Below are 27,381 nucleotides of genomic sequence, written 5' to 3' on the forward strand. Positions count from 1 at the left end.
CGTTGTATCGGGGTGACTGCTTTATACAGTCCCTTACAGTCCTCCACAGTCTCTTACACTCCCCTTTTGTCAGGGGCAATCATCATGCGCAGTCTTTCATCCTCCTTTTGTCTCAGGGGTAATCACCTGCCCGCATTCTCCACCAAGTCATCACAGTGGTACTCTACTCACTGCGGTACCACCTTCTGGCTGCATCTGGGGATTAGCTCTTCCAGGCTGATGCCCCTTCCTGTGGTTGCACTCTGTTGTTTTCTCAGTCCCTTTTTCCTGGGACTCAACTACTCTTGCTTCTTGGCGTGGCCTTCCAGCCAGGTCACTGTAGTTTTCCCCTTCCGGGGAGGGTGTGTGTACCAAAGTCTCTCAAGACCCACTGTCCTAGGCAGTCTTCCCATTCACAGCCCAGTAACAGTACCACTTGCCCAGTGGCTGGTAGGGGAACCCAGACTGCCCTCTACACTGGGTTCTAGCCCAGGAACCCTGCAACACGCAGTCAGGGTCTGCCCAGTCCTGAACCTTACTGCTGTATCCCTACCTTGCCTTCTCTTACCCTGAAAATTACTGCAGTTCCTGTGCAGCTGAGCAGTGGCTCTCAACCTTTCCAGACTACTGTGCCCTTTTAGGGATTCTGATTTGTCTTGCGTACCGTACCCCAAGTTTCACTTAAAAACTACTTGCTTACAAAATCAGACATAAAACTACAAAAGTGTCACAGCCCACTATTAATGAAAAATTGCTTAATTTCTCCATTTTTATCATATAATTATAAAATAAATCAATTGGAATATAAATATTGTACTTACATTTCAGTGCATAATATACAAAGCAGCATAAACAAGACATTTTATGAAATTTTAGTTTGTACTGACTTCACTAGTGTTTTTTATGTAGCCTGTTGTAAAATTAGGCAACTATCTAGATGAGTTGGTATACCCCCTGGAAGACTTCTGTGTACCCCCAGAGGTACATGTAGCCCTGGTTGAGAGCCACTGGTCCAAAGGTTCTGTGATGTCAGGATCATCAGTTCCAGCTTCAGATGCTTCTATCAAACCTATCAATGTTCTGAAGTATGTCCCAAAGTATAGCCTGAAACCAAAATTATCTTAAATTATTAGAAAATTGGCAATCAGTTTAAATGGGAGAAAAAAAATCAAATGTTTCAAAATAGGTAATAGACTTATGGTTTTGTATCAATTTCATATTAGATAGGTATGGTGCCACCCTGGCTTAGTTTTAGATATATTATTGAAAACAAAAGGAAAACATTATATACATGTGTATTCTTTTAACATTTGAAATAAGAGCTTTTTTTAAAAAAAAAAGTACAAAAAAAGTCTCATCTGGGTCTAGGACTATACCCATATTTATCTAGATGGTAGATAAATAAGGTAATAAAATGTTCACCCCTTAAGAGATCATGCATCTTTCAGTTTCTCTGTCTCTCCTGTTAACACTGAACCTCCCAGCCTCTGCTGTCAGCATGCCCACTTCTGTGATAATGACATTGAGTGGTCAAGAGGCCTATTGATTAAACTTTTTGGCTACTTTAATGGGTTTAGGTGTGAACAATACGTATGATTTAGTGTTATCTGAGTGCTAGATCTTCTCTACGTGGTATTTTCCCATTTTATTCAATCTTTCCTTTTTTTTTTTTTTTTCTATTTGCACTAACCAGCAAAAAGGCCTTGTCTTACCGCATGTTAACTAACATGAGGTAACTATAACTAAAGAAAAGCCTAGTGAGAAGGTAGTTTGTAGCTTTCACATGTGTTACCAGGGCAAAGGAAAGACTTTTGGGAAACCTAAGCTAGTTAATAGAAGGTAAGAACACACCTGTTTTCCTAGTGAAGGTGCACCCAGAAAGTGTCCATCCAAGGATCTGGGCCACAGGAGCATATAGGCAGCTAGTGCCAATAATGGAGCACAGGCAGTGGTGGATTACCGCATGGGCCAATGGAGGCCCCTGCCTAGGGCCCCGGCCAATTTGGAGGCCCTGCAGGAGTGGCGGGAATTCAGGCCATACCCCCTTCTCTTCCTCTTCCTCCTGAGGCCCTGCTTCCAGCACAGCTTGAAGCCTGTGGAAGAGTGGTGAGCAATGCATATTCTCACTGCCCCCAGGCGCTGCTCGCCTGAGCCTCATTCTAAGCTTGGCCAAGTCCCTCCCTCCAGCCCTGCACAGAGCTGAACCAAGGGGACCCCCCAGCCCCGTGCAGCATTGCACCAAGCCCCTCGGCCCCGCTTACCCAAGGTCCTCTCCCTCCCCCCTCTGCCCCCCGGTGTGAAGCTTGTTCACCCAAGTGCGTGTCTCTCTCTCACACACACCCCATGCAGCATGGAGCTCACCAAAGCCCCTCTCCCGCCATGCAGAGTTAGCCTGAGCCCCTCTCCCGTGCGGAGCTGGCCTGAGCCACTTGCTGAAATCCCCCTCCTCTGCTTACCTCCCCGGAGCCCCGCTGCTCACCCCACTCCCATTCCCCAGATGCTCCTTTTTGGCAAAACTTTTGTGATCAGTTAGCAAGAGCAAATGGGACAAATGCCCAGTTTTGGCCAAAAAATCGAGACATCTGGGGCCAAAATGGGGAGTATGGTCACCCTAGGCCAGAGGTCCCCAAACTTTTTTGGTTTCGCCTCTCCCAACTTGGTCCAGGCCTCTTCTCCTCCCTCCCCCCGCCCCCCCTCCCCCAAGCCAGGGCCAGGAACGGGGCCCACAGTCGGGGGCTGTGAGTGGGGGTGCGGCTGGGAGCAGAGCCTGGGGTGGGGCCAGAGCGGATTTGGGGCAGGGTCCTGCCACACCCTCCTCCCCAGAATGTTCCTCCATGCTCCCCATAGAGGGTGTGCCCCACAGTTTGGGGACCATTGCTCTGGGCTGTGGTAATAGCCACCCAGGGTGCCTGAGCGGCTGTGGGGAGCCCTGGACCCTGCACTTGTCTTGGGCATGGTGCCGGGGTGCCCAAGAGAAGCCCCCAGCCCTTGTCTCTATCCTCCAAGGCCCACCGCCCAGGGCTCCCCACAGTGGCCTGGGCTCCCTGGTCAGCTCTTACCGTGGCCTGACTTCTGGCCAGGCCAGGTGCTGGGGTCTAGAGGGTAAGGGGAGGAGCAGGGGGCGGGGCCCAAATGTTGTTTGTGCCCAGGGCACCAATATATCTTAATCCGCCTCTGAGCACAGGTCAAAAATGGACACATTTATACAGCATAAACAGATTAATGAGTTTTGCTGCAGTTTGATTTCTAGATCTAGTACTGTAGTAATCCGATCTCAAGGTGAGAGAGGTATGGATGACAGTTGTAAGGTCTGCATCTGAAATAAGTGATCTTAACCCTTTGTTGTGTGAGGATGAGGGGGGGAAAGTGGCCTGGCCATTACGGCTACCTGCTCATCTAGTAGCACGAAGTCTAACTAGACGCTTTGATTACAAACCCATTCTCTTGTTAGTGTAATCAGAAAGGCCCGATTCTTATGTTGTCTGTTTATATCTAATATAATTTCTTAGTGGAGGATATCTGCTCAGTCACAGTCCTTCCCTCGTGGAGAGCTAGTCATTGCCATCACTGCTACTCTTTCTTATAGTTTTCCCAAACAGCAGTAGAGTGAAATTCTAATTGTTGTCAGTTTCACTGCAGTCTACAGGGTTCTGAATAGCAGCTGTGAAACTGGCCAGTCTTGTGAATTTAATTACTGCTACTATTACTTGAGAATGCTATGAACAGAAACACAAGAGAGTGGTAAGAAAATACCAATTCTAGAGCTAGTCAAGACTCTGAAATCATGAAAATCAATGATAATGATGTCTCAATGGCATATAATCGTTGCCACATCTGTATTCCTGGTAGGCTGAGGAACTCAGTTGGCTTCCATAATAAACTGGGGTCAGTAGAAGAGGCTTCGGTTTTACAGTTTAGTGTAAGTGTAGTATACAAGAATGAAAAGTTATGTCATTTTGCATACATTTGTAATGCTGCAAACTTAGCTAAGGTTATAGAAACTGTATTATTGTGAGACTCGGTATGTCATCGTGTAAAGATAGTTCCTTAATACATTCTCATAGGGGAGCAGAGTTAAGGTTTATTACATCTTTCACCTTTCTTTATTTTTTCAGGACAGGGGGCTTTTTTATCTCTAATGCACTATGCACATTTATAGAGCTGTAAAAATAATAATGCAATTTTTAAATTAGTTTAACATAGATTTTTTTGTTTGGAATATATATTGATGCATATATTTTACACAATGCTGTACTGGGAACTGCAGCAGTGAAAGCAGCCCAACAGGCTGCCTCTCCCAGGAGCCAGCACTCCAGACAGCAGCTCCTCTGGCATGGCTGTACTGCCCCGCTCCCCACTCACTGGGGTGGGCACCAGGCTCACCGGCAGCTGTCCCTGGTTGCGCTAGTGCAGTGGGCAGGGCTGGGGGTGCTATAACCTTGCTGAAGGAACTGCCAGCTTGGGGCTCTCAGTCCTGGGAGTGGCTGCCCATCGGGCTATTGCTTTTTCTGCTGCAGTTCCCGGTAGAGCTCTCCAGCTCCGTGGATACTGATTTATGTCCACGGATATAAATTTTGTATCCGCACAGAGCTCTGATCATTTTAGTGTTCACTAGTTACATGGTATTTTTTGTGGTTCCCGGGATTGTGGCACTTTGAGCTCTTTAGATGGTATTGTCAGCATTACAACTTCAGTGTCATTGTTTTCCATTTGTTGGCATTGTGGACATGACAAAAAGTCTTTTTTCAAGTGCTGTGCTTGTGAAATCAAAATTCCAGTCTCTAATTGACATATGTTTGAAATATCTGCCCTGCAGGTGCACTGTTTATGCAGTCTTCATGCCTACTTCTAACTTCTCAACTTGTTTACCTCTGCCTATGAGTACTTCATGTTACCCAGATAGTTTGTGCCAACTGTTTCTCATTCAGATACCTAACTTTCGGATGTTGAGACAACAGGGTGATATACTGTCCACACTTGATGAGGTGACATAGAGCTAAGTGTCATGGGTATAATGCTATCATTATATCCTTAGTGTCTTCTGATCTCCCACACATATGTTTAACTATATGTTAAACCTATAGGAGGGATGGCTGGATTGAGCTGTGTGGGACACAGGCAAGAGCTCTTGGTGAGAGAGAACAATTGCCTACTTCAACCCTCTGTGTCATATCTAAAAGGTAGGAATGCACTCCTCTTAACACAATCCATGTCTAGCCTTGCTAGATTTGTAAGAGGATTATCAGCACTTCATGCTCAGCAATGTTGAAGGCTGCTGATATAGCGAACAATTACAGCAGGGACATTTAAGCTCTGTCCCAGACCTTAGGAGAGCTTATGATTGGTCTTAGATTTCTTTTGTGGTGGCTTAGAAAAACTACCTGGTATCCTTTTGAGTTGACGTTTCCAATCTCAGTGCACTCAAATAGGAAAGGTAGATTTTTTTAGTGGGTATCATAACTTTTCCTTCAAGAAGTCTCCCTAATTAGACTCCTGATCAGGTGTATCCCTTGTAATTTAAATCTAGTCCTGTGCAGATTGTGTTAGTTCTTTTGATTCTCTGAGGTTTTTAACTTTGATGGCTAGAAAGAATTATCTTCATTTTGGCTGTAGTTCAACCAGATTGGTCAGATGGCCTATTTGAACTCCAGTTTCATTCCTAGTTTGATTCCGAATAAACCAAAGGTGGTCTTGAGAATTGTACCTTCTTTTCTTTCAAGTGTTTTCTTCCAGTTTCATCTATACAGGAGATAAATCTTGTACCTATCTCCTCTTCTCCAAAAGTGCCAGAAGAATGCTTTTGTTGTTCATTGGATGTCTGCTGTACTTTTGATATATTACTGTGACAGAATTAGTCAGTCATCTGGTAGTTTGACCTAATCATCCTTTGAGAGTGTCTCAGGATGGGACGGATGGGGACTAAAATACCTAAATTTCGGTGGCCTACTCAGATGCTATATTTCCAAATCTTATAATGCAAAGAGGACGCCATGTCTCTTCTGTGCTCAAGTACATTGTATCATGAACAGCAAAAAAAAAAAAAAAAAAAGGAGGCTTTGGCAGAGAAAATCTGTCAAGTAGGCTTTGTTGACTTTGTCCTTTTTTCCAAAGACTGTCCTTTACACGCTATTGGCTATTTATTACAGCAAAGATGTTAAATTATATTGCCCCTACTATCCTGCCATCTTTTTTTAATTATTTTTCTCTTCCTCGTATAAAGGTATGCCCATAATGATCCCAAAAGTTTCAAATTTGTGTATCTGAAGAGTGCAGAAAGTATAATTTTACTTGTAAATGGTGGTGCACACACAAGCAACAATCTAGATTTGCCAAAACCTTTCTCAATGTTACTTGTGAGTTTAATAAAATCTTTTCAAATAAATACATTTCACTGTTTTTCCTCTCTTGCTTTCCCCCTGCCTTCTTTCTGAGGTGGGAAGATAGTTTTGAATATATTTTATATTTCATTACTGTATTCAGTTCTGGGCCACATTTGTTCAATATCAGATTATATCTCCTTAATATGATTCTTATGGTATGGGAAGGCAAGAAAGTGAGTTGGGATCAAAGGATGCCATTATTTTAGCATTCCTTTGGTACTGTTCCTGTACTGATCAGCCCATCATTCCTGGATTCAGATATTTAAGAAACAGAAACAACATTTAGAAGTAAAATTCTACTTTTTATTTCCCCCCCACTCCCTTTTTTTAAACTTTTTTTTTAAAACTTTTTCTAAATTTGTGTCTAGCAAGAACATACATTTTTCTATTTTTCAATAATGGTAATTTGCTTTAACAGTTAAATATGTACGTCATTATTTTTAATAAGTATGCACTGTTTTAGTAAGTACACTATTCTCTATACAAACATTGCTTAGTATACTTTTTGTTTCTATCAGAGCAAGGACAAGATTGCATCGTACAGCAAAACTCCAAAAGTGGATAGGAATGATGTGGGGAAGGAGATGAAAGAAAAGTCTTCCATGAAACGTAAACTTCCTTTTACTATTAGTCCATCCAGAAATGAAGATCGAAATTCAGACACAGGTAGAACACTTTATTTCCTTAGCTAATCATTTGTTGCTGAAACACATCCTGATTATTTTATGTTATGATAGTGAGTTAAACGCAAAGGATACTAACTAGTATAGATGTGCGTGCTTGCTTGCTTGTTTCTGATTCAGATCTCAGTTCCATCTGATAGGCTTTCATCCCGTCAGGCACTTGCCAAGAACTTGTATGCTGGCACTGTTCTTCTCAGCTACTTTTTCCAGCAATTCCCCGAACTCATCCTTCTGCTTCTATTTTAGTCATAAATCTGCCTCCTTCATTGGCATCTCTAAATGCCCATTTGCTCAAAGAAACATATTGATGAAAATGAAAAGACAGAGGTTTAAGTGCCACAATTGAAATACAGCTCCTCTGCCTTCTATAGGGTCACATTTTTCCTCCTATGTGGGAAGGACCAGGAAGGCTAAGCTTATGGAACTAACTGGTCTCAAATCAACCCTGGAAAGAAACTTTTCCTATGGTATAATCTTCTGTGATCTATATAGGAAGCAACTGTGTGACATATTCAAGCATATCCAACTAGAATCAATTTCTTTGAAATTCCATGGTCTTTCTTAACATAGCTGTTTTAGAATCAAGAGGGGGAGTATTAGGAACCCTCAAACCCCCCCCCCCCCCGCACCAACCCACAGTATTTTAACTTCATTGAACATGACACTAGTCCAGTGAGAATTCTGATAGTAGCAAGAAAACATCATGCTCTCAGAGGTCATTGGAAGGCAGTATCCATGTATAGCATTTCTTCAGTAGGTTTATTATTACATTTTTTTTCTTAAGTGCCCATAATCATATATTCTTCTACCCATAATAAGTTTAACTGTCTCTGTAAACTTCCTCCATTAACTCCTCCATTAACAATTTTAGAACTCATTGCAAGATAAGAGTATATCCACCACTAGTCATTTGTCTGTCCAGGGTTCATTCATGCAGTTGATTTGCCTCCCGAACATGTAGGCCCACTATGAAGTTGCATAATTTTTTTTGGCCCGTTAGAGAGACTATCACATGTTATTCCAATTTGAGAATGGCTAGTAGAGCCATTTATGTTACATTCAAGATGAGGTATTGGCATTAGACCTCAACTTTTGGTAGTACTTTGGAATAGTTACATATTATGCTAATTAATAATGCTCCCTCTCGTTTCTGAAAAAGGCATGTTCCTAGCATTAGATTTTAAATGCGCTATTAGTATCCATCTCAGGTAGAGCTTTTTGTGTTAGTCACTAGTAATAGTGTAATGTCTGATGTTAGAAGCATTTATTAGTAATATTTAGCATTTTTATATAGTGTTTTGCATGTTCAGAACTACTTACAGATATGAACTAAGTAATCATCGCAATGTCTTGTGACATATTACTATTAACTGTTTAACATGTATATTGTAGCACCTACAATAGCAATCATCACAACCAAGTTGGGCTCCATTGTGTTAGGTATCGTACAGACTTACAATAAATGACACTCCCTGTCCGAAAGAGTTTACAGTCTAAAAGACAAGACATAACAGATGGATGAGACAAACAAGTGGGTAGGGCAATGTAACATAATAATAGGATGTTCACTATTAGCCATTCTGTAGCAGTGATCACCACTCAACACCTGGCTAGCTGCTGTCAGTCAGGTTGCAGATCTCTGTATGCATTATGGCACCGGTAGGTAGATTACTGCTGTTATCCACATTTTATAGATGAGAAAATTGAAACGTAGAGGTGAAGTGACTTGCCTGAAATCACCGAGAGTCATTGATATTGTTAGGACTAGAACCCAGATCGCTTAACTCCAAACTCCCATGACTAATCCATTAGATTAATTATGCTGCCTCTGACATTATCAGTGCTTGCTCACTGTATTTAGGAGAGATTGCTGATAGTTTTGGTTGACTGTACTTAAAGGGGGTTGGAAGTGGGAGAAAAATAGCAAGAGAATAAGTTTGGAAAGAAGTGGGATTCATTCTTCTCTCGACCTACCTGCGTCTACACCAGTGGTTAGGTCGGCAGAGCTGTGATGCTCAGGGATGTGGATTTTTCACATCCCCTGAGTGCAGTGGTTATGTCAACCTTAGTTTTAAGTGTAGATCAGGCCTAAAAAAAAGGTTCTGCAACTGATGAACTGCTTTTTAAAATACCCCTTAAAATGCCTCTACGAAGGCTAAACTATATTCTGCACCATAAAATTCCAAATTCTGCAACAAAAAAAAATGAAAAATTCTGCACACAGTATTTCAAAATTCTGCAAATCTTATTTGTCAAAATAACACAATTAATCACATCATTTCAATTATTTTTGGTCATTTATTTCAAAATACCTGTCAGCAAGCATGTCTGTAACAATACAGAAAACAAAAAAGACACAGGAAATTTTTTTTGACAACTATATTCCTTACTAGGCATATTAATACAGAACTCTGAGTAATAATTCACTTAAACTATAATACAGAACCGTATTTCCTGCATCCCTCAGAAGCAGTGTAAAGGCTTGGGGGAGTCAGGGGTAACACAGGAGCTGAGGGAGAAGGAACTAATTGCTGGGAAGGAGCCTGGGTGTGAACTTGGAGGGTTGTTGGGTATGGGTGGGAAAAGGTATGGAACAGGTTTTCTGGGGGGGGCGGGGAGGGATTGTTAGGGAGCTTCCCCCATGGAGACCCTGGCTGACCCCTAGCCTCTTCCTTTCAGATAGGCACATCTGCCCCTGTCCCCATGTGTCCCTGCACCTCTGTGTCCTTGCACCCCCTGCCCATGTGTCCCTCCACCCCCACTCAGAAACCCACTCCCCCCATCCCCATGTGGCCCTGCACCTCCCTCCCCCCCCCCCCCCGTAGCCCTGCACCTCCACTCCCATTCAGCCTCTGCCCCAGTCTGTCCTCCCCCACTAGCCCTTATGAGCCTCTGTCTGACCCCCCTCCCCCAGCAGCCCCGTGCTGTCTGTCTCCCAACCTGGCCCAACAGGTGCTGTGAAGAAGGCAGGCTCTTTCCTAGCTGGCCGGGAGCTGCTGTTCTGTCATCACAGTGCCTTCTGGTGGGCAAAAGGCGTAACTGCAGCAACTTTCCAGCCAAAGTTATTTTCTGCTGAGACTGCTCTGTTCTAGCAACATAGCAACCTCTGGTGGGCAAAAGGTGGAACTACATCAACTTTCCAACAGGTTTCAGAGTAACAGCCGTGTTAGTCTGTATTCGCAAAAAGAAAAGGAGGACTTGTGGCACCTTAGAGACTAACCAGTTTATTTGAGCATGAGCTTTCGTGAGCTATAGCTCACTTCATCATCGGATGCATACTGTGGAAATTGCAGAAGACATTATATACACAGACACCATGAAACAATACCTCCTCCCACCCCACTCTCCTGCTGGTAATAGCTTATCTAAAGTGATCATCAGGTTGGGCCATTTCCAGCACAAATCCAGGTTTTCTCACCCTCCGCCCCCCCCACAGACAAACTCACTCTCTTGCTGGTAATAGCCCATCCAAAGTGACCACTCTCTTCACAATGTGTATGATAATCAAGGTGGACCATTTCCTGCAGAAATCCAGGTTCTCTCACCCCCTCACCCCCCTCCAAAAACCACACACACAAACTCATTCTCCTGCTGGTAATAGCCTATCCAAAGTGACCACTCTCCTTACAACCTGCATGAAAATCAAGGTGGGCCATTTCCAGCACAAATCCAGGTTTTCTCACCCCCCCCCCCCCCCCCCCCCCCCACACACAAACTCACTCTCCTGCTGGCAATAGCTCATCCAAACTGACCACTCTCCCCACAATGTGCATGACAATCAAGGTGGGCCACTTCCAGCATAAATCCAAGTTTAACCAGAACCTCTGGGGGGGGGGGGGGGGCAGGGTAGGAAAAAACAAGGGGAAATAGGCTACCTTGCATAATGACTTAGCCACTCCCAGTCTCTATTTAAGCCTAAATTAATAGTATCCAATTTGCAAATGAATTCCAATTCAGCAGTTTCTCGCTGGACTCTGGATTTGAAGTTTTTTTGTTGTAAGATAGCGACCTTCATGTCTCTGATTGCGTGACCAGAGAGATTGAAGTGTTCTCCGACTGGTTTACGAATGTTATAATTCTTGACATCTGATTTGTGTCCATTTATTCTTTTACGTAGAGACTGTCCAGTTTGACCAATGTACATGGCAGAGGGGCGTTGCTGGCACATGATGGCATATATCACATTGGTGGATGTGCAGGTGAACGAGCCTCTGATAGTGTGGCTGATGTTATTAGGCCCTGTGATGATGTCCCCTGAATAGATATGTGGGCACAGTTGGCTTTTGGTAACTCTCAGTGGGATCATAGGGTAATGGCTTGTAGAAAGTGGTGTTGGAGAGCTGCCGAGCAGCCTCTTGTTCATATTCTGACCTATTCATGATGACAACAGCACCTCCTTTGTCAGCCTTTTTGATTATGATGTCAGAATTGTTTCTGAGGCTGTGGATGGCATTGTGTTCCGCACGGCTGAGGTTATGGGGCAAGTGATGCTGCTTTTCCACAATTTCAGCCCGTGCACGTCGGCGGAAGCACTCTATTACCAAAAGCAACTACAGCATTTGCTCAAGAAACTTCCTGAAAAAGCACAAGATCAAATCCGCACAGACACACCCCTGGAACCCCGACCTGGGATATTCTATCTACTGCCCAACATCCATAAACCTGGAAATCCTGGGCACCCCATCATCTCAGGCATTGGCACCCTGACAGCAGGATTGTCTGGCTATGTAGACTCCCTCCTCAGGCCCTACGCTACCAGCACTCCCAGCTACCTTCGAGATACCACTGACTTCCTGAGGAAACTACAATCCATCGGTGATCTTCCTGATAACACCATCCTGGCCACAATGGATGTAGAAGCCCTCTACACCAACATTCCACACAAAGATGGACTACAAGCCGTCAAGAACACTATCCCCGATAATGTCACGGCTAACCTGGTGGCTGAACTTTGTGACTTTGTCCTTACCCATAACTATTTTACATTTGGGGACAATGTATACCTTCAGATCAGCGGCACTGCTATGGGTACCCGCATGGCCCCACAGTATGCCAACATTTTTATGGCTGATTTAGAACAACGCTTCCTCAGCTCTCGTCCCCTAACGCCCCTACTCTACTTGCGCTATATTGATGACATCTTCATCATCTGGACTCATGGAAAAGAAGCCCATGAGGAATTCCACCATGATTTCAACAATTTCCATCCCACCATGAACCTCAGCCTGGTCCAGTCCACACAAGAGATCCACTTCCTGGACACTACAGTGCTAATAAACAATGGTCACATAAACACCACCCTATACCGGAAACCTACTGACCGCTATTCCTACCTACATGCCTCCAGCTTTCACCCTGACCACACCACACGATCCATCATCTACAGCCAAGCTCTGCGATACAACCGCATTTGCTCCAACCCCTCAGACAGAGACAAACACCTACAAGATCTCTATCAAGCATTCTTACAACTACAATACCCACCTGCGGAAGTGAAGAAACAGATTGATAGAGCCAGAAGAGTTCCCAGAAGTCACCTACTACAGGACAGGCCTAACAAAGAAAATAACAGAACGCCACTAGCCGTCACCTTCAGCCCCCCAACTAAAACCCCTCCAACGCATTATTAAGGATCTACAACCTATCCTGAAGGATGACCCAACACTCTCACAAATCTTGGGAGAAAGGCCAGTCCTTGCCTACAGACAGCCCCCCAACCTGAAGCGAATACTCACCAACAACCACATACCACACAACAGAACCACTAACCCAGGAACCTATCCTTGCAACAAAGCCCGTTGCCAACTGTGCCCACATATCTATTCAGGGGACACCATCACAGGGCCTAATAACATCAGCCACACTATCAGAGGCTCGTTCACCTGCACATCCACCAATGTGATATATGCCATCATGTGCCAGCAATGCCCCTCTGCCATGTACATTGGTCAAACTGGACAGTCTCTACGTAAAAGAATAAATGGACACAAATCAGATGTCAAGAATTATAACATCCATAAACCAGTCGGAGAACACTTCAATCTCTCTGGTCACGCAATCAGAGACATGAAGGTCGCTATCTTACAACAAAAAAACTTCAAATCCAGAGTCCAGCGAGAAACTGCTGAATTGGAATTCATTTGCAAATTGGATACTATTAATTTAGGCTTAAATAGAGACTGGGAGTGGCTAAGTCATTATGCAAGGTAGCCTATTTCCCCTTGTTTTTTCCTACCCCGGCCCCCCCCGCCCCCAGAGGTTCTGGTTAAACTTGGATTTATGCTGGAAGTGGCCCACCTTGATTGTCATGCACATTGTGGGGAGAGTGGTCAGTTTGGATGAGCTATTGCCAGCAGGAGAGTGAGTTTGTGTGTGTGGGGGGGGTGAGAAAACCTGGATTTGTGCTGGAAATGGCCCACCTTGATTTTCATGCAGGTTGTAAGGAGAATGGTCACTTTGGATAGGCTATTACCAGCAGGAGAATGAGTTTGTGTGTGTGGTTTTTGGAGGGGGGTGAGGGGGTGAGAGAACCTGGATTTCTGCAGGAAATGGCCCACCTTGATTATCATACACATTGTGAAGACAGTGGTCACTTTGGATGGGCTATTACCAGCAAGAGAGTGAGTTTGTCTGTGGGGGGGTGGAGGGTGAGAATTTGTGCTGGAAATGGCCCAACTTGATGATCACTTTAGATAAGCTATTACCAGCAGGAGAGTGGGGTGGGAGGAGGTATTGTTTCATGGTGTCTGTGTATATAATGTCTTCTGCAATTTCCACAGTATGCATCCGATGAAGTGAGCTGTAGCTCACGAAATCTCATGCTCAAATAAATTGGTTAGTCTCTAAGGTGCCAGAAGTCCTCCTTAACTTTCCGACAAAAGCTTTTTTCTGCACAAAAAAAATAAAAATATACGTGGATCATTAATTATGCACGCACGCAGTGGTGTAGAATGCCCCCAGGAATAACTATGTTGTGATCTTAAAGAGAGGGCTGAAGAAGTGGGTAAGGCAGTCATTTGGCTTCTTACTTATCTTTACCACAACAAGTTTACTATCAGAGCTCTTCAGATTTGACTGTAATATTGACAGTTGTTTTATATTTTAGAAATGTATTAGTTACTATTATCATACTTTATCATACTTTCTTTTAGTGGGAATTCTATTTGGAGTTATAGGTTTGGAATTATAGATTGGATGAGAACATTTTTCTTACCTGTTATTAGGCATTCTGTAATTCGTCTCCCAATCCAGAGCCAGTCATTTTATTGAAAGGAAGTCATTTTACCTAGAATATTTCAATTTTTCCTCTCTTCTGGTAGTCAGAGGATGAAACAGTAAGACAAAACTGTTTTTGATATGAATGCTTCTGTTTGATTCTTATGCCTGTTTAACAGGCAGAAAGATAATTTAGTTGTCTAAGTAGTAGCAACTTTACTGAAGGTAAGAAAATCTTTCTTTTCCCACTTACCTTGAGTAATGAGGTATAAGTTTTTGTTTATAAGTTCTTTACATTGTTGATTGCAGTTCTTTCTTCTTGTGAATAATCTAGTATTTGGGCAAAACTTAAATATGTTTGATTCTCTTAACCTCTTGTCACAAGTCTTGTTTTCCAAACCTTTTATTATTTTTTTTAACAATAACTTTCTTGTTTTCCCCTTCTTGTTTCTTCTCCAATTTCCCTTTTTTGAAAAATGTGATACCCAAAATAATAATACTTCAGTTGAGGCTTAACCAGTATTAATTATAGCTTGTTTTCCGGGTGCAGATCTTATTAATAGAACCTATGGCCCTGCTCCTGCACCCTTCAGTTTACACCCTTGAGTAGTCCCTTTGAAGTCAATGGGACTACTTGCATGCTTTAAATACTTATACAAATGCTCAATTTTAAGGATTGTGGCATTTAGCTTTTTAAAAAATATTAACTCTTAATTTGTTTTTTGGTGGTTTTTGTTTTATAAATGTCAAATAACTGTCTATCTCAGGCTTTCTAATTTAATATCCACTAGAACCCACACACATTTCTCTGTGGTATACTTCCTAATCAGTATTTCCTTCATCCCTATTCCCCACCATTCTATATTTATTCATTTGATTTCTCCTTCCTACATTAAATCATATGTTTTTCTTTAAAATCATTTCATGACTTCAGAGAATTTATAAGGATTATACTAGTTTAAATCTAACCTCAAGATTACTTTGTCCATCAATTTTGTATTGTCCTTTTAATTTGGTCATCTTTCTTGACTTTGTCCTCTGACATTATTAATAGTAAAGATACTTCTCACTTCTACATGGTTTATAAACATTAATTTCCTCTCAGTCCTAACCCACACCTTGCCTTCACACAGACTTATTAACTACTCTTGTTTCTGGTTTGTTTGTTTTTTAAACAGATGTGTACTCATATTTCTCATTTTAACCTATGGAAATTTGTGCATGGGATCATGTGATATGTCTTACTAAAGCTCTAATATGTTAATTATACTGCATTTCCTTTATCCACTAATGTTATTACCCTACCAAAGAAGCATTTGGGTTAGTTTGGCATGATTTGTTTTTGAAAAGCCCATGTTGCATATTTTCCTAAAGTGCTTAGAGGTTGATTTGTTGTTTTTGTTCTAGGAATTCACCTTTTTTCTAACCTTAAAAATAGGTACAATGCTTTTGCCTTGTGACATAATCTGTCTTCCATAAATTCTCCAAAATAATTGCCAGTGGTTCTGACGTTTCTTCTGCTAGTTCCTTTATCACTTCAGTATGAATTTAATCAGGCCCTGATCATTTGAACCTCTACAGTAAGAAGTGCAGAAAAACACCTATTGCCCTTATATAGCTTTAAACATTTTTAATTGTTTTTAAAGATGTTAAGAAGAAGGCTACAGTAAAAGAGGAAAATGTTAAAGGGATGCTGTCCAACCAAATTGGGCCCAAAATTTTGAGGTTGCTTTTTAAACCTTTTACAAAACATAGTCTCTTGCAGAAGAAAGGTGTTTTTTAAAAAAAAAAAAAAAAAAAAAAAAAAAGGAAATTCCCTTACATATAGTTTCTAAGGGTATGTCTACATTACGAAATTAGGTCAAATTTATAGAAGTCAGTTTTTTAGAAATCGGTTTTATATATTCGAGTGTGTGTGTCCCCACAGAAAATGCTCTAAGTGCATTAACTCGGCGGAGTGATTTCACAGTACCGAGGCTAGAGTCGACTTCCGGAGTGTTGCACTGTGGGTAGCTATCCCACAGTTCCCGCAGTTGCCGCTGCCCATTGGAATTCTGGGTTGACATCCCAATGCCTGATGGGGCTAAAACATTGTTGCGGGTGGTTCTGGGTACATATCGTCAGGCCCCCGTTCCCTCCCTCCCTCCGTGAAAGCAAGGGCAGACAATTGTTTCGCGCCTTTTTTCCTGAGCTACCTGTGCAGACGCCATACCACGGCAAGCATGGAGGCCGCTCAGCTCACTGTCACCGAATGTCTCCTGGGTGCTGGCAGACACGGTACTGCATTGCTACACAGCAGCAGCAACCCATTGCCTTGTGGCAGCAGACGGTGCAATAGGACTGGTAGCCGTCATCGTCATGTCCGAGGTGCTCCTGGTCGCCTCTGTGAGGTCGATCAGGAGCGCCTGGGCAGACATGGGCGCAGGGACTAAATTTGGAGTGACTTGATCAGGTCATTCTCTTTAGTCCTGCAGTCAGTCCTATTGAACCATCTTACAGTGAGCAGACAGGTGATACGGATTGCTAGCAGTCCTATTGCATCATCTTCTGCCGGGCAGGCAAGAGATGAGGATGGCTAGTAGTCCTATTGTACCATCTTCTGCCGAGCAGCCATGAGATGTGAATGGCATGCAGTCCTTCTGCACCGTCTGCTGCCAGCCAAAGATGTAAAAGATAGATGGAGTGTATCAAAACAAGAAATAGACCAGATTTGTTTTGTACTCATTTGCAAACCCCCCGCCCCCTGTCTAGGGGACTCATTCCTCTAGGTCACACTGCAGTCACTCACAGAGAAGGTGCAGCGAGGTAAATCTAGCCATGTATCAATCAGAGGCCAGGCTAACCTCCTTGTTCCAATAGGAACAATAACTTAGGTGCACCATTTCTTATTGGAACCCTCCGTGAAGTCCTGCCTGAAATACTCCTTGATGTAAAGCCACCCCCTTTGTTGATTTTAACTTCCTGTAAGCCGTGTCGTCAGTCACCCCTCCCTGCATCAGCGCAACGGCAAACAATCGTGCATCTGAGTTGAGAGTGCTGACCAGAGCAGTCACAATGGAGCACTCTGGGATAGCTCCCGGAGGCCAATACCGTCGAATTGTGTCCACAGTACCCCAAATTCGACCCGGCAAGGCCAATTTAAGCGCTAATCCACTTCTCAGTGGTGGAGTAAGGAAATCGATTTTAAGAGCCCTTTAAGTCCAAATAAAGGGCTTCATCGTGTGGACGGGTGCAGGTTTACATCGATTTAATGCTGCTAAATTCGACCTAAAGTCCTAGTGTAGACCAGGGCTAACCCTATCATTGTAGTATTGTACTAGTACAGAGAACCTGAAAGTGAAATTGATCAGGAATTCACTATAAATAGAAAGAAAACTGACTTTTCTGGTTACATTGTCCAGGCGGAGAAATGTAAAAAGTAAACAAAAAAATAGTGAAAGAGAAAGTTAGATTTTTAAGACTTAACTTTTAACAGTCTAGGATATTCTGAATGAAATCCGGTAGGTTAGGAATTTTTTTAAAATTTCATATTTAAACGTACACTGTCACTTTTAATAAAATTATTTCAGTGCAAATAATACCTTTATAAAACAAAATAAATTAAATACAACAAATTGCGAAGACAATAGTGTTCTGAGACCCAGAAAAGCAAGAATATTTTAACTCAAGGTTTCCATAATGCACTTTACTAAACCTTTCTTGCCTATTGCAGTATATTGTACAGTGGGCTCTATGAAGAGATCTTGGAGCAGTGAGTGATTTTACATATCGTATATGTTGCTATAATTGGTTGCATGATTCAAGGGTCCTGATCATTAATCAGAAATTTTCTGTGGATTTATGTGATTATCTATTAAAAGCTGTGGAAAAACTAGTCCTGTAGTCTGACTAAATATCTAGAGATCTTTTTAAATGGTGTGTCAAAGTTTCTCTTTTGTATGCCATACTTCCCTCCACCCCTTTTCTCATTCTGTAGATTCAGATCCAGGACATACACATGAAAACTGGGGGGACAGATTAATACCTTCTTACAGGACATATTCAGGTAAATGTATTATCAGGTGCACCTGCTGTAGTCCAGTGACTTTTTGTTAACATTATTGTTAATTTCAGTGTTTATCGACTATTTAGAGTTTATTTTAAAACAGTTTATGAATTCTAACAGAAAGGTGGATAAAGAAATGTTTCCTGAATGACAAAGGAATGACTGGAAATAATGGAAATAACATGAACATAATTTAATTTATATGGTACCTTTCATCACCACGTATCCATAAGTGCAACTGTTTAACAGCATTCTTCAGTGCTAAGCAGTTAGGACAGGAATGTATTACTATCATTTGCTGAATACACTGTTCAAAATATAAAGTGGTGATAAACATAGGTAAACAGAAAACGTACAGTATACTGCACTGCAGACATGCAAGACAGATCTTTAAAGTGTGTCTAACTATATCAGTATTGGTTTTGGCCCATTATTTTGCCACATTGAACATTGTTAAAATGACATTGAGGTGTAATTCTGAAATAAAAGTTAAACATATAAAATTTTTTTGTAGAAAAGAACCATGGGCAATAAGTAGTATGAATTTATAAACACAAATCATGCCAGACAAACTAAAGCACTTTCTTTTGATAGAATTACTAAATTAGCGGATGAAGAGTACACAGTAAATAATCCATGGAGTGGATCACAACTCTCCATAGTTGAAACCAGAATAAAAAACTATAAATTCAGATGTGCGCGGTTCTATAATTTTTCATGCTTAAAACAGTTTGGATTAAAATTGTTTTTGAAATTTAAAACAAAAGTATGTATATATTGTTTGCTTCTCTTTTCCTCAGGGAGCATTAAGTCTGTAGAAACTGTAGGAATAACAAGCTTTGCAGGGAGGTGGCAGCAGGAGGGGGAGCTTCAGAGTGGTCAGCAGACAGGAGTCTGGGTCAGGCAGAGGAGGGGTTTGTTACAGTAGATCTATGACAGAAAAGAAGGGAGGTGGGAAGGGAGAGGATAGGAGCAGAGGAGACTTCTTGGGGTAGGGGAGGAAGTGGACGCAAACAGAGAAGGGACTGCATGGAGCAAAGGAGGGCAGCAGAGAAGGGACTATTGCAGAGGACTAGAGGAGTATGGAATATGGTGTAGTCCTTAATGGAATTTAGGTTTCTAGATTCTTAAGTCACTTGAAAATTTTGCACTTAGTATATCAACATATGACAACAACTCCTTTGCCCACATTGACCTATTTTTTGCTTTATATGAAGAGTTTGCTCTTTTAGTGCACTTGCAGTTTACCTCCTCTGTTACTACAGTCTGTACTAATGTCTCCTCCAGCATTAAGATTATTGCTTTCACAAACTGCAGAATTCTTAAAAGCTTTCATGAAAAAAGATGATGAGGGGAAGATGGAAGAATGATATTGTACCACTATAGAGACTCCTCCAAATTTAAGATGTCTGCAGCCATAGTCTGCAAACTTCTTATATCCCTTAGAAAAAATCCTTGTTTTTAAAATAATGCATTTTATGGTCAGGGTAGGTTGATTTAAATCATGATTAAAACTGGTGATTTAAATCATTTTTATTTAAATCAACAAGCAGGAAACATAGATTTAATAATAACTTTTAATCTTCTTTTGCATTTGTAATTTTTAGTTTTTTTCCTAAGAAAGGTTGATTGTCATTGGCAGGTAACCATTAAAACATCTTGATATGCAACTACATATAGCCTTTATGCTAAATTTAGTACTTCTTTTTCTACTTTGAGTGATTGCTCATGTCCATTCCAATAGGTGTGTGCGCGCACTGCGTGAACAGTCGTCGGAAGTTTTTTTACCCTAGCGGTACCCATCGGGTCGGCTGTGGAGCCCCCTGGAGTGGCGCCTTTATGGCGGTGTATATAGGTCCCTGCCGACCCGCTGCCTGCTCAGTTCATTCTTACTGCCAGTGATGGTCGTTGGAGCAACTGGTCTCTTGCTTTAGCAAGTGCTTCCTTGTGGTTTTCCCTGTATATAGTTGTTATCCTTCACTATCTTAGTCAGTTAGTTAGTTCATTAGTACGTTTAAGTTGGGGGGTTCCCCCCGATATTTTTTCCCATCGCCAGGGCATGCCACAGCCCCAGGGGTTCAAGCCATGCGATAGGAGCGGTAAGCCTATGCCCAGAGGGGATCCACATGCCGCTTGTCTGAGAGAGGATCATTTGCAAGACAAGTGCACCATCTGCAGAGGCTTCAAGCCCAGAACTAAGAGGGAGAGAGACTGTCTCCTCAAGTTCCTCTTGATGGAGTCTCTCCAGCCCCAACTGGCTCAAGAGCTGGCAGCCTCGGTGCAGGACACTGGATCGGTGCGACACTGATCACAATCCCCAGTGCTGCATAAGAAGAAGGCAGAATGGGGCCACTCCCCCGCCAAGAAGAGTGGACAGGACTCCAGCGTGGTGCTTCTCATGGTGGAAAACCAGAAGGCTGGTCCATCGGTCCTGGTACGATCGACTCTGGCCTTGAGGGGCGGTCCGTCGACCCCAGTGTCGGTGGGCTCTCCAATCCGGGAAGTGTTGGAGGAGGACCTGGACCTCCTCTCCACACCAGACGCTTCTGAGGCTGCGCCGGATTTAATTGCCATGACGGCACAGTCCTTGGCCTTCTATTCCTGTGCACCGGTTCAGGTGCAGGTGGCGCAAGCCCCGGCTGTTGCACCACTTCCGATGGGGGCACCTCCTATCCAGTACTGGAGCAAGTCCACCATGATGCACCGCCATTCCCCATCGCTGTGGTACCACTCCCAGGCACCATTGGGATCCACCCCACCCTAGTCGGGCTCAGACTATTCATTGGAGTCAGAGGCAGAGTTGTACATGTCCTAATGCAGCCGGTACTGGTCAAGATCCCATCAACGGTCTTAGCACCATAGGGTGGAGGAACACTCGGTACTGATGCTGTCCTGGCCTCCCCAGTGGCAGGGACTGGTACAGTGGCCCTTTTGGACACCTTGGAGCTACCACCAGGGCCAACGGCATGGTTCCAGGGCAGCATCGGTGGTCTCTGTTGCCTGTGCCCCTCCTTCTGCAACATCCATTGCCCCTGATCAGTCCAGGGCTCCCAAGGACCCACCATGGGGTTCAGACCCTGGGCCTCCCGCATTGAGCGCAAGTCTACACTGGTCCTAACCCAGAAAATAGAGTTCATCGGGGCTCTCCAGGACTCCACTCAGGCCAGAGCCTCCCTACCCGAGTCCTGGTTCTAAAGCATCCAGGGCATCATCGATAGCCTCCACCGGCTCCCAAATACCTTGGTCAGAAACTGCATGAAGCTTCTGGGGCATATGGCAGCCTGCCCGTATGTAGTGCAGCACACCAGGTTGCGCCTCTGCCCCCTCCAGGCTTGGTTGGCGAGGGTATACAGACCCAGATGGGACTCTCTGGAAAGACTGGTTACCCTTCTGTCCAAGATTCTCAAGTCCCTCAGCTGGTGGCTACAACCTCAAATGGTGTGTGTGGGAGTACCCTTCGCCAAACCTCAGCCCTCACAATCACTGGTCACGGACACATCGCAGACGGGCAGGGGAGCGCACCTGGACAGTATCAGCACTCAAGGCATATGGTCACAACTAGAACTATCGCTGCATATCAACATCGGGAGCTGAGAGCAGTTCGCCTGGCTTGCCAGACATTCCAGGCCCATCTTCAGGGCAAATGTGTCTCCGTACTGGCGGACAACACCACAGTGATGTTCTATATAAACAAACAGGGTGGTGCTCGCTCCTCTCCTCTGTGCCTGGAAGCTGTACAACTGTGGGACTTGTGCATTGCACACTGCATCCAGCTACAGGCCTCATATCTGCTGGGAGCAGAGAACTAACTAGCGGACCACCTCAGCCACTCGTTCAATACTCATGAGTAGGTACTCAGAGCGGACATTGCCCTTTCGATCTTCCAGAGGTGGGGCTATCCCCACGTGGACCTGTTCATGACGCGGAGCAACAGAAATTGTCAGGTGTTCTGCTCCTTTCAGAACCACAGTCATGACTCCATAGCGGATGCCTGTCACCTACTGTGGACAGGTCACCTGCTATATGCGTTTCCGCCCTTCCCCCTCATACACAAGGTCCTCCTCAAGATCTGGCAGGACAAGGCTTCAGTGATTCTCATAGCACCAGCGTGGCCCTGACAGCACTGGTTCACCATGCTGCTGAACCTATCAGTGGACAGGCCAGAGGCACTTCCTATGCTCCCAGACCTCATCACACAGGATCATGGCCAACTACATCATCCCAGCCTGGAGTCCCTCCACCTCATGGCGAGGAAACTTCATGGCTGAACTAGCTTGAACTGCAGTGCTCAGACTCTGTTAGGGAAGTTGTGTTGGGGAGCAGGAAGCCTTCCACTTGCACAATGTACCTGGCAAAGTGGAAGTGTTTCTTCATTTGATCACTACAGAAAGATACCACAGCAAGCCTCTGTTCCCGTTGTGCAACGCTACCTCTTGTACCTGAAGCAACAGGGGTTGACGATATCATCTATTAAGGTGCACCTGGCGGCCATCTCCGTCTTGCACCCGGGTGTGGCGGGCAGGTCAGTCTTTAGGAATCCCATGGTGGGCTGGTTTCTTAAGGGCTTGGATAGGCTTTACCCCCATGTGAGGCAACCCATTCCTCAGTGGGATCTTAACTTGGTCCTTTCTGGACTCATTCCTTTTGAGCCCCTGGCAAACCTGCCCCTTATCCTACCTTTCCTGGAAGGTGGCCTTTCTGGTGGCCATAACCTTGGCCAGAAGGGTCTCCAAGCTCAGAGCGCTGACTTCCGAGCCCCCCTACATGGTCCTTTACAAGGACAAGGTACAGCTACGCCCTCACCCAGCGTTCCTACCCAAGGTAGTATCACAATTTCACTTTAACCAGGACCTATTTCTACTGGTATTCTTTCCTAAACCTCATGCCAGCAACAATGAGCAAGCACTCCATTTCCTGGATGTCAGGCGTGCCCTAGCCTTCTATGTTGAATGCACAAAGCCTTTTCGTAAGTCTTCACAGATTTTTATTGCAATCGCTGAGAGGATGAAAGGGCTTCCCATCTTGTCCCAGCGCATCTTGTTGTGGATCACGTCCTGCATCAGAACGTGCTATGACCTGGCTAAGATCCCAGCCCCAGTGTTGACCGCACACTCCACAAGAGAGCAGGCCACTTCTGCTGCGTTCCTCATACAAGTCCCCATTCAGGACATATGCTAGGCAGCAAAGTGGTCTTCCGTCCTCACCTTCACATCGCACTATGCTATCACTCAACAGGTGAGGGATGATGTGGCCTTCGGCAGTGCAGTACTGCACTGCCGAACTCGGTGAACTCTGACCCCTTCTCCGTTGAAACTGCTTGGAGTCACCCATTGGAATGGACATGAACAATCGCTCGAAGAAGAAAAGACAGTTATCTACCTTTCGTAACTTGTTCTTCAAGATGTGTTGCTCATGTCCATTCCAAATCCCACCTGCCTCCCCTCTGTCGGAGTATTCCGGCAAGAAGGAACTAAGCAGGCAGCCGGTTGGCAGGAACGTATGTACACCTCCATAAAGGCGCCACTCCAAGGGGCTCTACAGCCGCCCCGAGGGGTACCGCTAAGGTAAAAAACTTCTGACAGTTGTGCACACGGCGGGTGCGCACACCTATTGGAATGGACATGAGCAACACATCTCAAAGAACAACAGTTATGGAAGGTAGGTAGCCCTCTTTTTTTCCAAGCCAGAGGATACACTATATCCATAATAAACATGGTGAGTGAAGTAATATCTTTTGTTGGTCTCTCTCTCACAACAGAAGTTGGTCCAATAAAAGATATTGCCTCATCCACCTTGTCTCTCTCATATCCTGGGACCAACATGGCTACAACATAACTGCATACATCTATACACATTTATTTACTCAGTTACAGCTTAACGTATATTTATTCAGATTCTTAATCTTTATATTTTTATTATGTTAGAAAATGAATGATTCATTTTTTGTTTTCTACATTCTGAATAAATTTTACTTATTTGTGTCAAGCTGTATTTGGATAGAAATTGGAATTCAATCAAAATGCATGAAAATTGCATTTTAAAATATTTTTTTAGTTAAATAAAACTACCTTAAATATGTTGGATACTTTTTTCCCCATATGTAAATTTATCAAAGCATGTTTTGCATTTAAAATTACTATTTATTAAACAAAGGAAATTTGTTAGTAGTTAATGAATTGAACTCATTGTGGTCCTTCAGGGTTTTAGAACTAGTAGATCTCATTCTCTCAGACCTTGTTTTTATTCATAGATTGGAAAAGGAAAACAGGCTTTCCTGCTTTTTCAACTCTCAAGCATTTTCTCAACCCTCAGTGAGCTAATCATTGAACAGAACTAGCTGAATAAACTGAAATGGAGAAAATTATTCTCTCTGCACTTGCAGAAGAGGCTACTGCAGTCAGACGCCGGTTTAACACTTCAACAAACTATGGTTCCACGTGCCTAGCCAGTGACTTCCTCTAGTTCAATGGTTTTTCTTTCTTTAAAACTTCAGCAGTAAACACTTACTACTTGGATATTTTTAAGTTCAGTTTTAAATTATGTTAATGGATTATGGTTAGTTTTGACCTTAATGTATTGTCATAATTTCTAACTTAATTTTAAATAGATTTATTTTCTAACAGAAAAATGTCTTTAATTTAAATTTTAAAAGATATTATTTTAATCATAGATTTTTATCCACTTTGCTTATAATACATGGGTTCTGTGCCCGCAAACCCTTAATGTGAATAATAGTTTTCAGGATCTGGTCATGAAGGGAAGGGAAGATGGGAGGCTAGTGTCACTAGAGGGACAGAGCTGTGGTTGTAAGAGTAATGTAAATGCATTTCCATACTTTAAAATATTTGAGTTTTCTTTTGCTAGTATCCCAAGATATATTAAAGGACTAATTCAAGCTGACTTGGCTATGAGCATTAATTGAATTGAAATGATAATTAATTGAAGTGCTGATAAAATGTTTTATATTCAGTTAGGGAGGTGTCTGCCACAAGAATGAGTGTGAGAGCCAATTTTACTTAGACCTTGTCTACGCTGCGGGGATTGATCTAAGTTACGCTACTTCAGCTATATGAATAACGTAGCTGAAGTCGACGTACTTAGGTCGACTTACTGTGGTGTCTCCACCGTGGTGAGTCGACTGCTGCCGCTCCCCCATCGACTCCACCTGCTCCTCTTGCGGCGGTGGAGTACAGGAGTCAATGGGAGAGTGCTCGGTGGTAGATTTACCGCGTCTAGACTAACCTCATGTCTGAGGTTAATGACGTGAATTCCCCATTATTTCTGATGTTTTCAAACTGGATTCTACAAAGCTCTAGAAGATATAGTTGGGAACCCTCTTGCACTGGGATTGGGGTACACTAGAGGTCCTTAAGGAATTTTCCACCTCTTGATTCTGTGAAAACTCAAAATTGTGACTACACATCAGTCTGAAAACAAGTTACTGACTTTATAGTTTTGTTATTTGTATGATATACTTTTAAAATCTTTAAGTGCTTTATTCATGAGCATATTGTTCCAGTCAGCTGAGAGCTATGACAAAACTAGGAGTTCATGCCCTTCTGACTGAAGAAAGAGTAACACAAATATACAAAGTGGGGCAGCATGACATAGTGTATTTTTTCTCCAACCTCCAGCTCACATAAATAATTGAAAATGGCTATTTCTGTCTGTGTGAGATTCTGTACTATAGTTAGCTATTTTTCAGAATCTTATTAGTGTGCTAATATTTCCAGAGAAAGAAGGCCCAGAGAAGAAGAAAATGAAAAAGGAAGCTGGAAGTAAGAAGTCGACACCAGTTAGCATTCTTTTTGGTTATCCACTTTCAGAGCGCAAACAGATGGCCCTTCTTATGCAGATGACAGCTAGAGATAACAGTCCAGGTGATACCAACTACCACTGAGTTACTGTTTCTCTCTCTCTCTCTCCTTCCTATAAACCCCTTCCACCTGTCAATTTTTTTCTTGTGTTTTTTAAAGCAATCTTTGATTTAATCAAGAACTCTTCTGAATTTGCAGTGCAAAATTCTTCCCTTGGAAAATATCATCTTTGTAGAAAACTGCATTTTCTGTCAAATACTTTGATGGAAAATTCCTGACTATCTTTAGTTATAATATACAAGGGTTGCTGTGGCGACTGTAATTATGAATTTCCCATTTTTGAGTATTCCATCTCTCAACTGTCATGTTACATTTTCATTGGATTTTTGGGGGGTGGGGGAGAGGATTGGCACTTAATAATATATTCTTACTAGTTTAGGGTGCAATTTAATGTCACTGAAGTCCATGGGAGTCTTCATATGAGGTGAAATTATGGCCCCCTTGAAATCAGTGACAAAATTCCCATTGACTTAAATAGAGTCAGGTTTTTCACCTGTGGGCTGGATCAGCTCCTTAGTGTCAAATGCTGTTTACAGGAATAAACTATAAAAATCATCCATCATAGGAGCTGTAATATATTTTTGTTAACATCACAACAGTTTAATTTCCATTTTAACATAAGTGTTTGTTTATGAAGTTAATACTTTAACAAAGATAGTCTGAAGGTAAATGACTAAATTAACTTTCAGAATTTGGTGGTAGTTGATAAACCAAGTTGTTCTGTTGTGGTTATAACCAGAGCTGTGAAGAGAAAGGTATTTCCATTTTGTGTAGGATTTTAATATTTCAAAATTTGGTTTCATTCTGATTTGGAAAAGAAATAAAAAATTTCAAAATTCTCCATGAAAGGGGATCCTGGAGAACCCAGTTCAGGAGCAGACTTTCTAGCTGGCTTCCCTGAAGCTGTGGACTCCAGAAGCCCTGGGGTCCTCAGCTCAAGGGCAGGCTGGCTGGCTACCTGGGAGCCACAGACCCTGAGAGCCTGGGCTGTCAAGAAGCCATAAGCTTGGGAGCAGATCCTTCCAAAGCCTTCCAGCTCCCTATCAGCCTACTAAGTGAGTTGCAGAGGAGCCTCAGAGCTTGAGAGCCAAGGCTTCCAGGCTTCTAAGCTCTCAGCTGCCCAGCAGACAGGCTCCTGAAAACCCAGGAACCTGGAAGCCTGGGCTCCCCAGAAGCCAAGCTGCCAAAGAGTTGGATGGGGA

At 43.1% G+C, this 27,381-nt stretch overlaps 1 protein-coding gene across 5 annotated transcripts in view; it reads left to right on the forward strand.

The window, feature by feature from the left end:
- The window catches only part of ANKRD12 (ankyrin repeat domain 12), a 115,414-nt gene that overhangs the window by 39,433 nt on the left and 48,600 nt on the right, over nucleotides 1–27,381 (forward strand). For 2 of the 5 annotated variants that reach the window (XM_037892847.2, XM_043539866.1), the window contains 3 exons: nucleotides 6,878–7,025; nucleotides 18,234–18,302; nucleotides 26,036–26,182. In XM_037892847.2, coding sequence (XP_037748775.1) covers nucleotides 6,878–7,025; nucleotides 18,234–18,302; nucleotides 26,036–26,182 — 364 coding nt within the window. The remainder of the gene's footprint in view (nucleotides 1–6,877; nucleotides 7,026–18,233; nucleotides 18,303–26,035; nucleotides 26,183–27,381) is intronic. The other 3 variants (XM_037892848.2, XM_037892850.2, XM_037892849.2) reach the window with 3 other exon arrangements.

Source organism: Chelonia mydas, chromosome 2 (assembly GCF_015237465.2).
Source record: "Chelonia mydas isolate rCheMyd1 chromosome 2, rCheMyd1.pri.v2, whole genome shotgun sequence".
Lineage (NCBI taxonomy): Eukaryota > Metazoa > Chordata > Testudines > Cheloniidae > Chelonia > Chelonia mydas.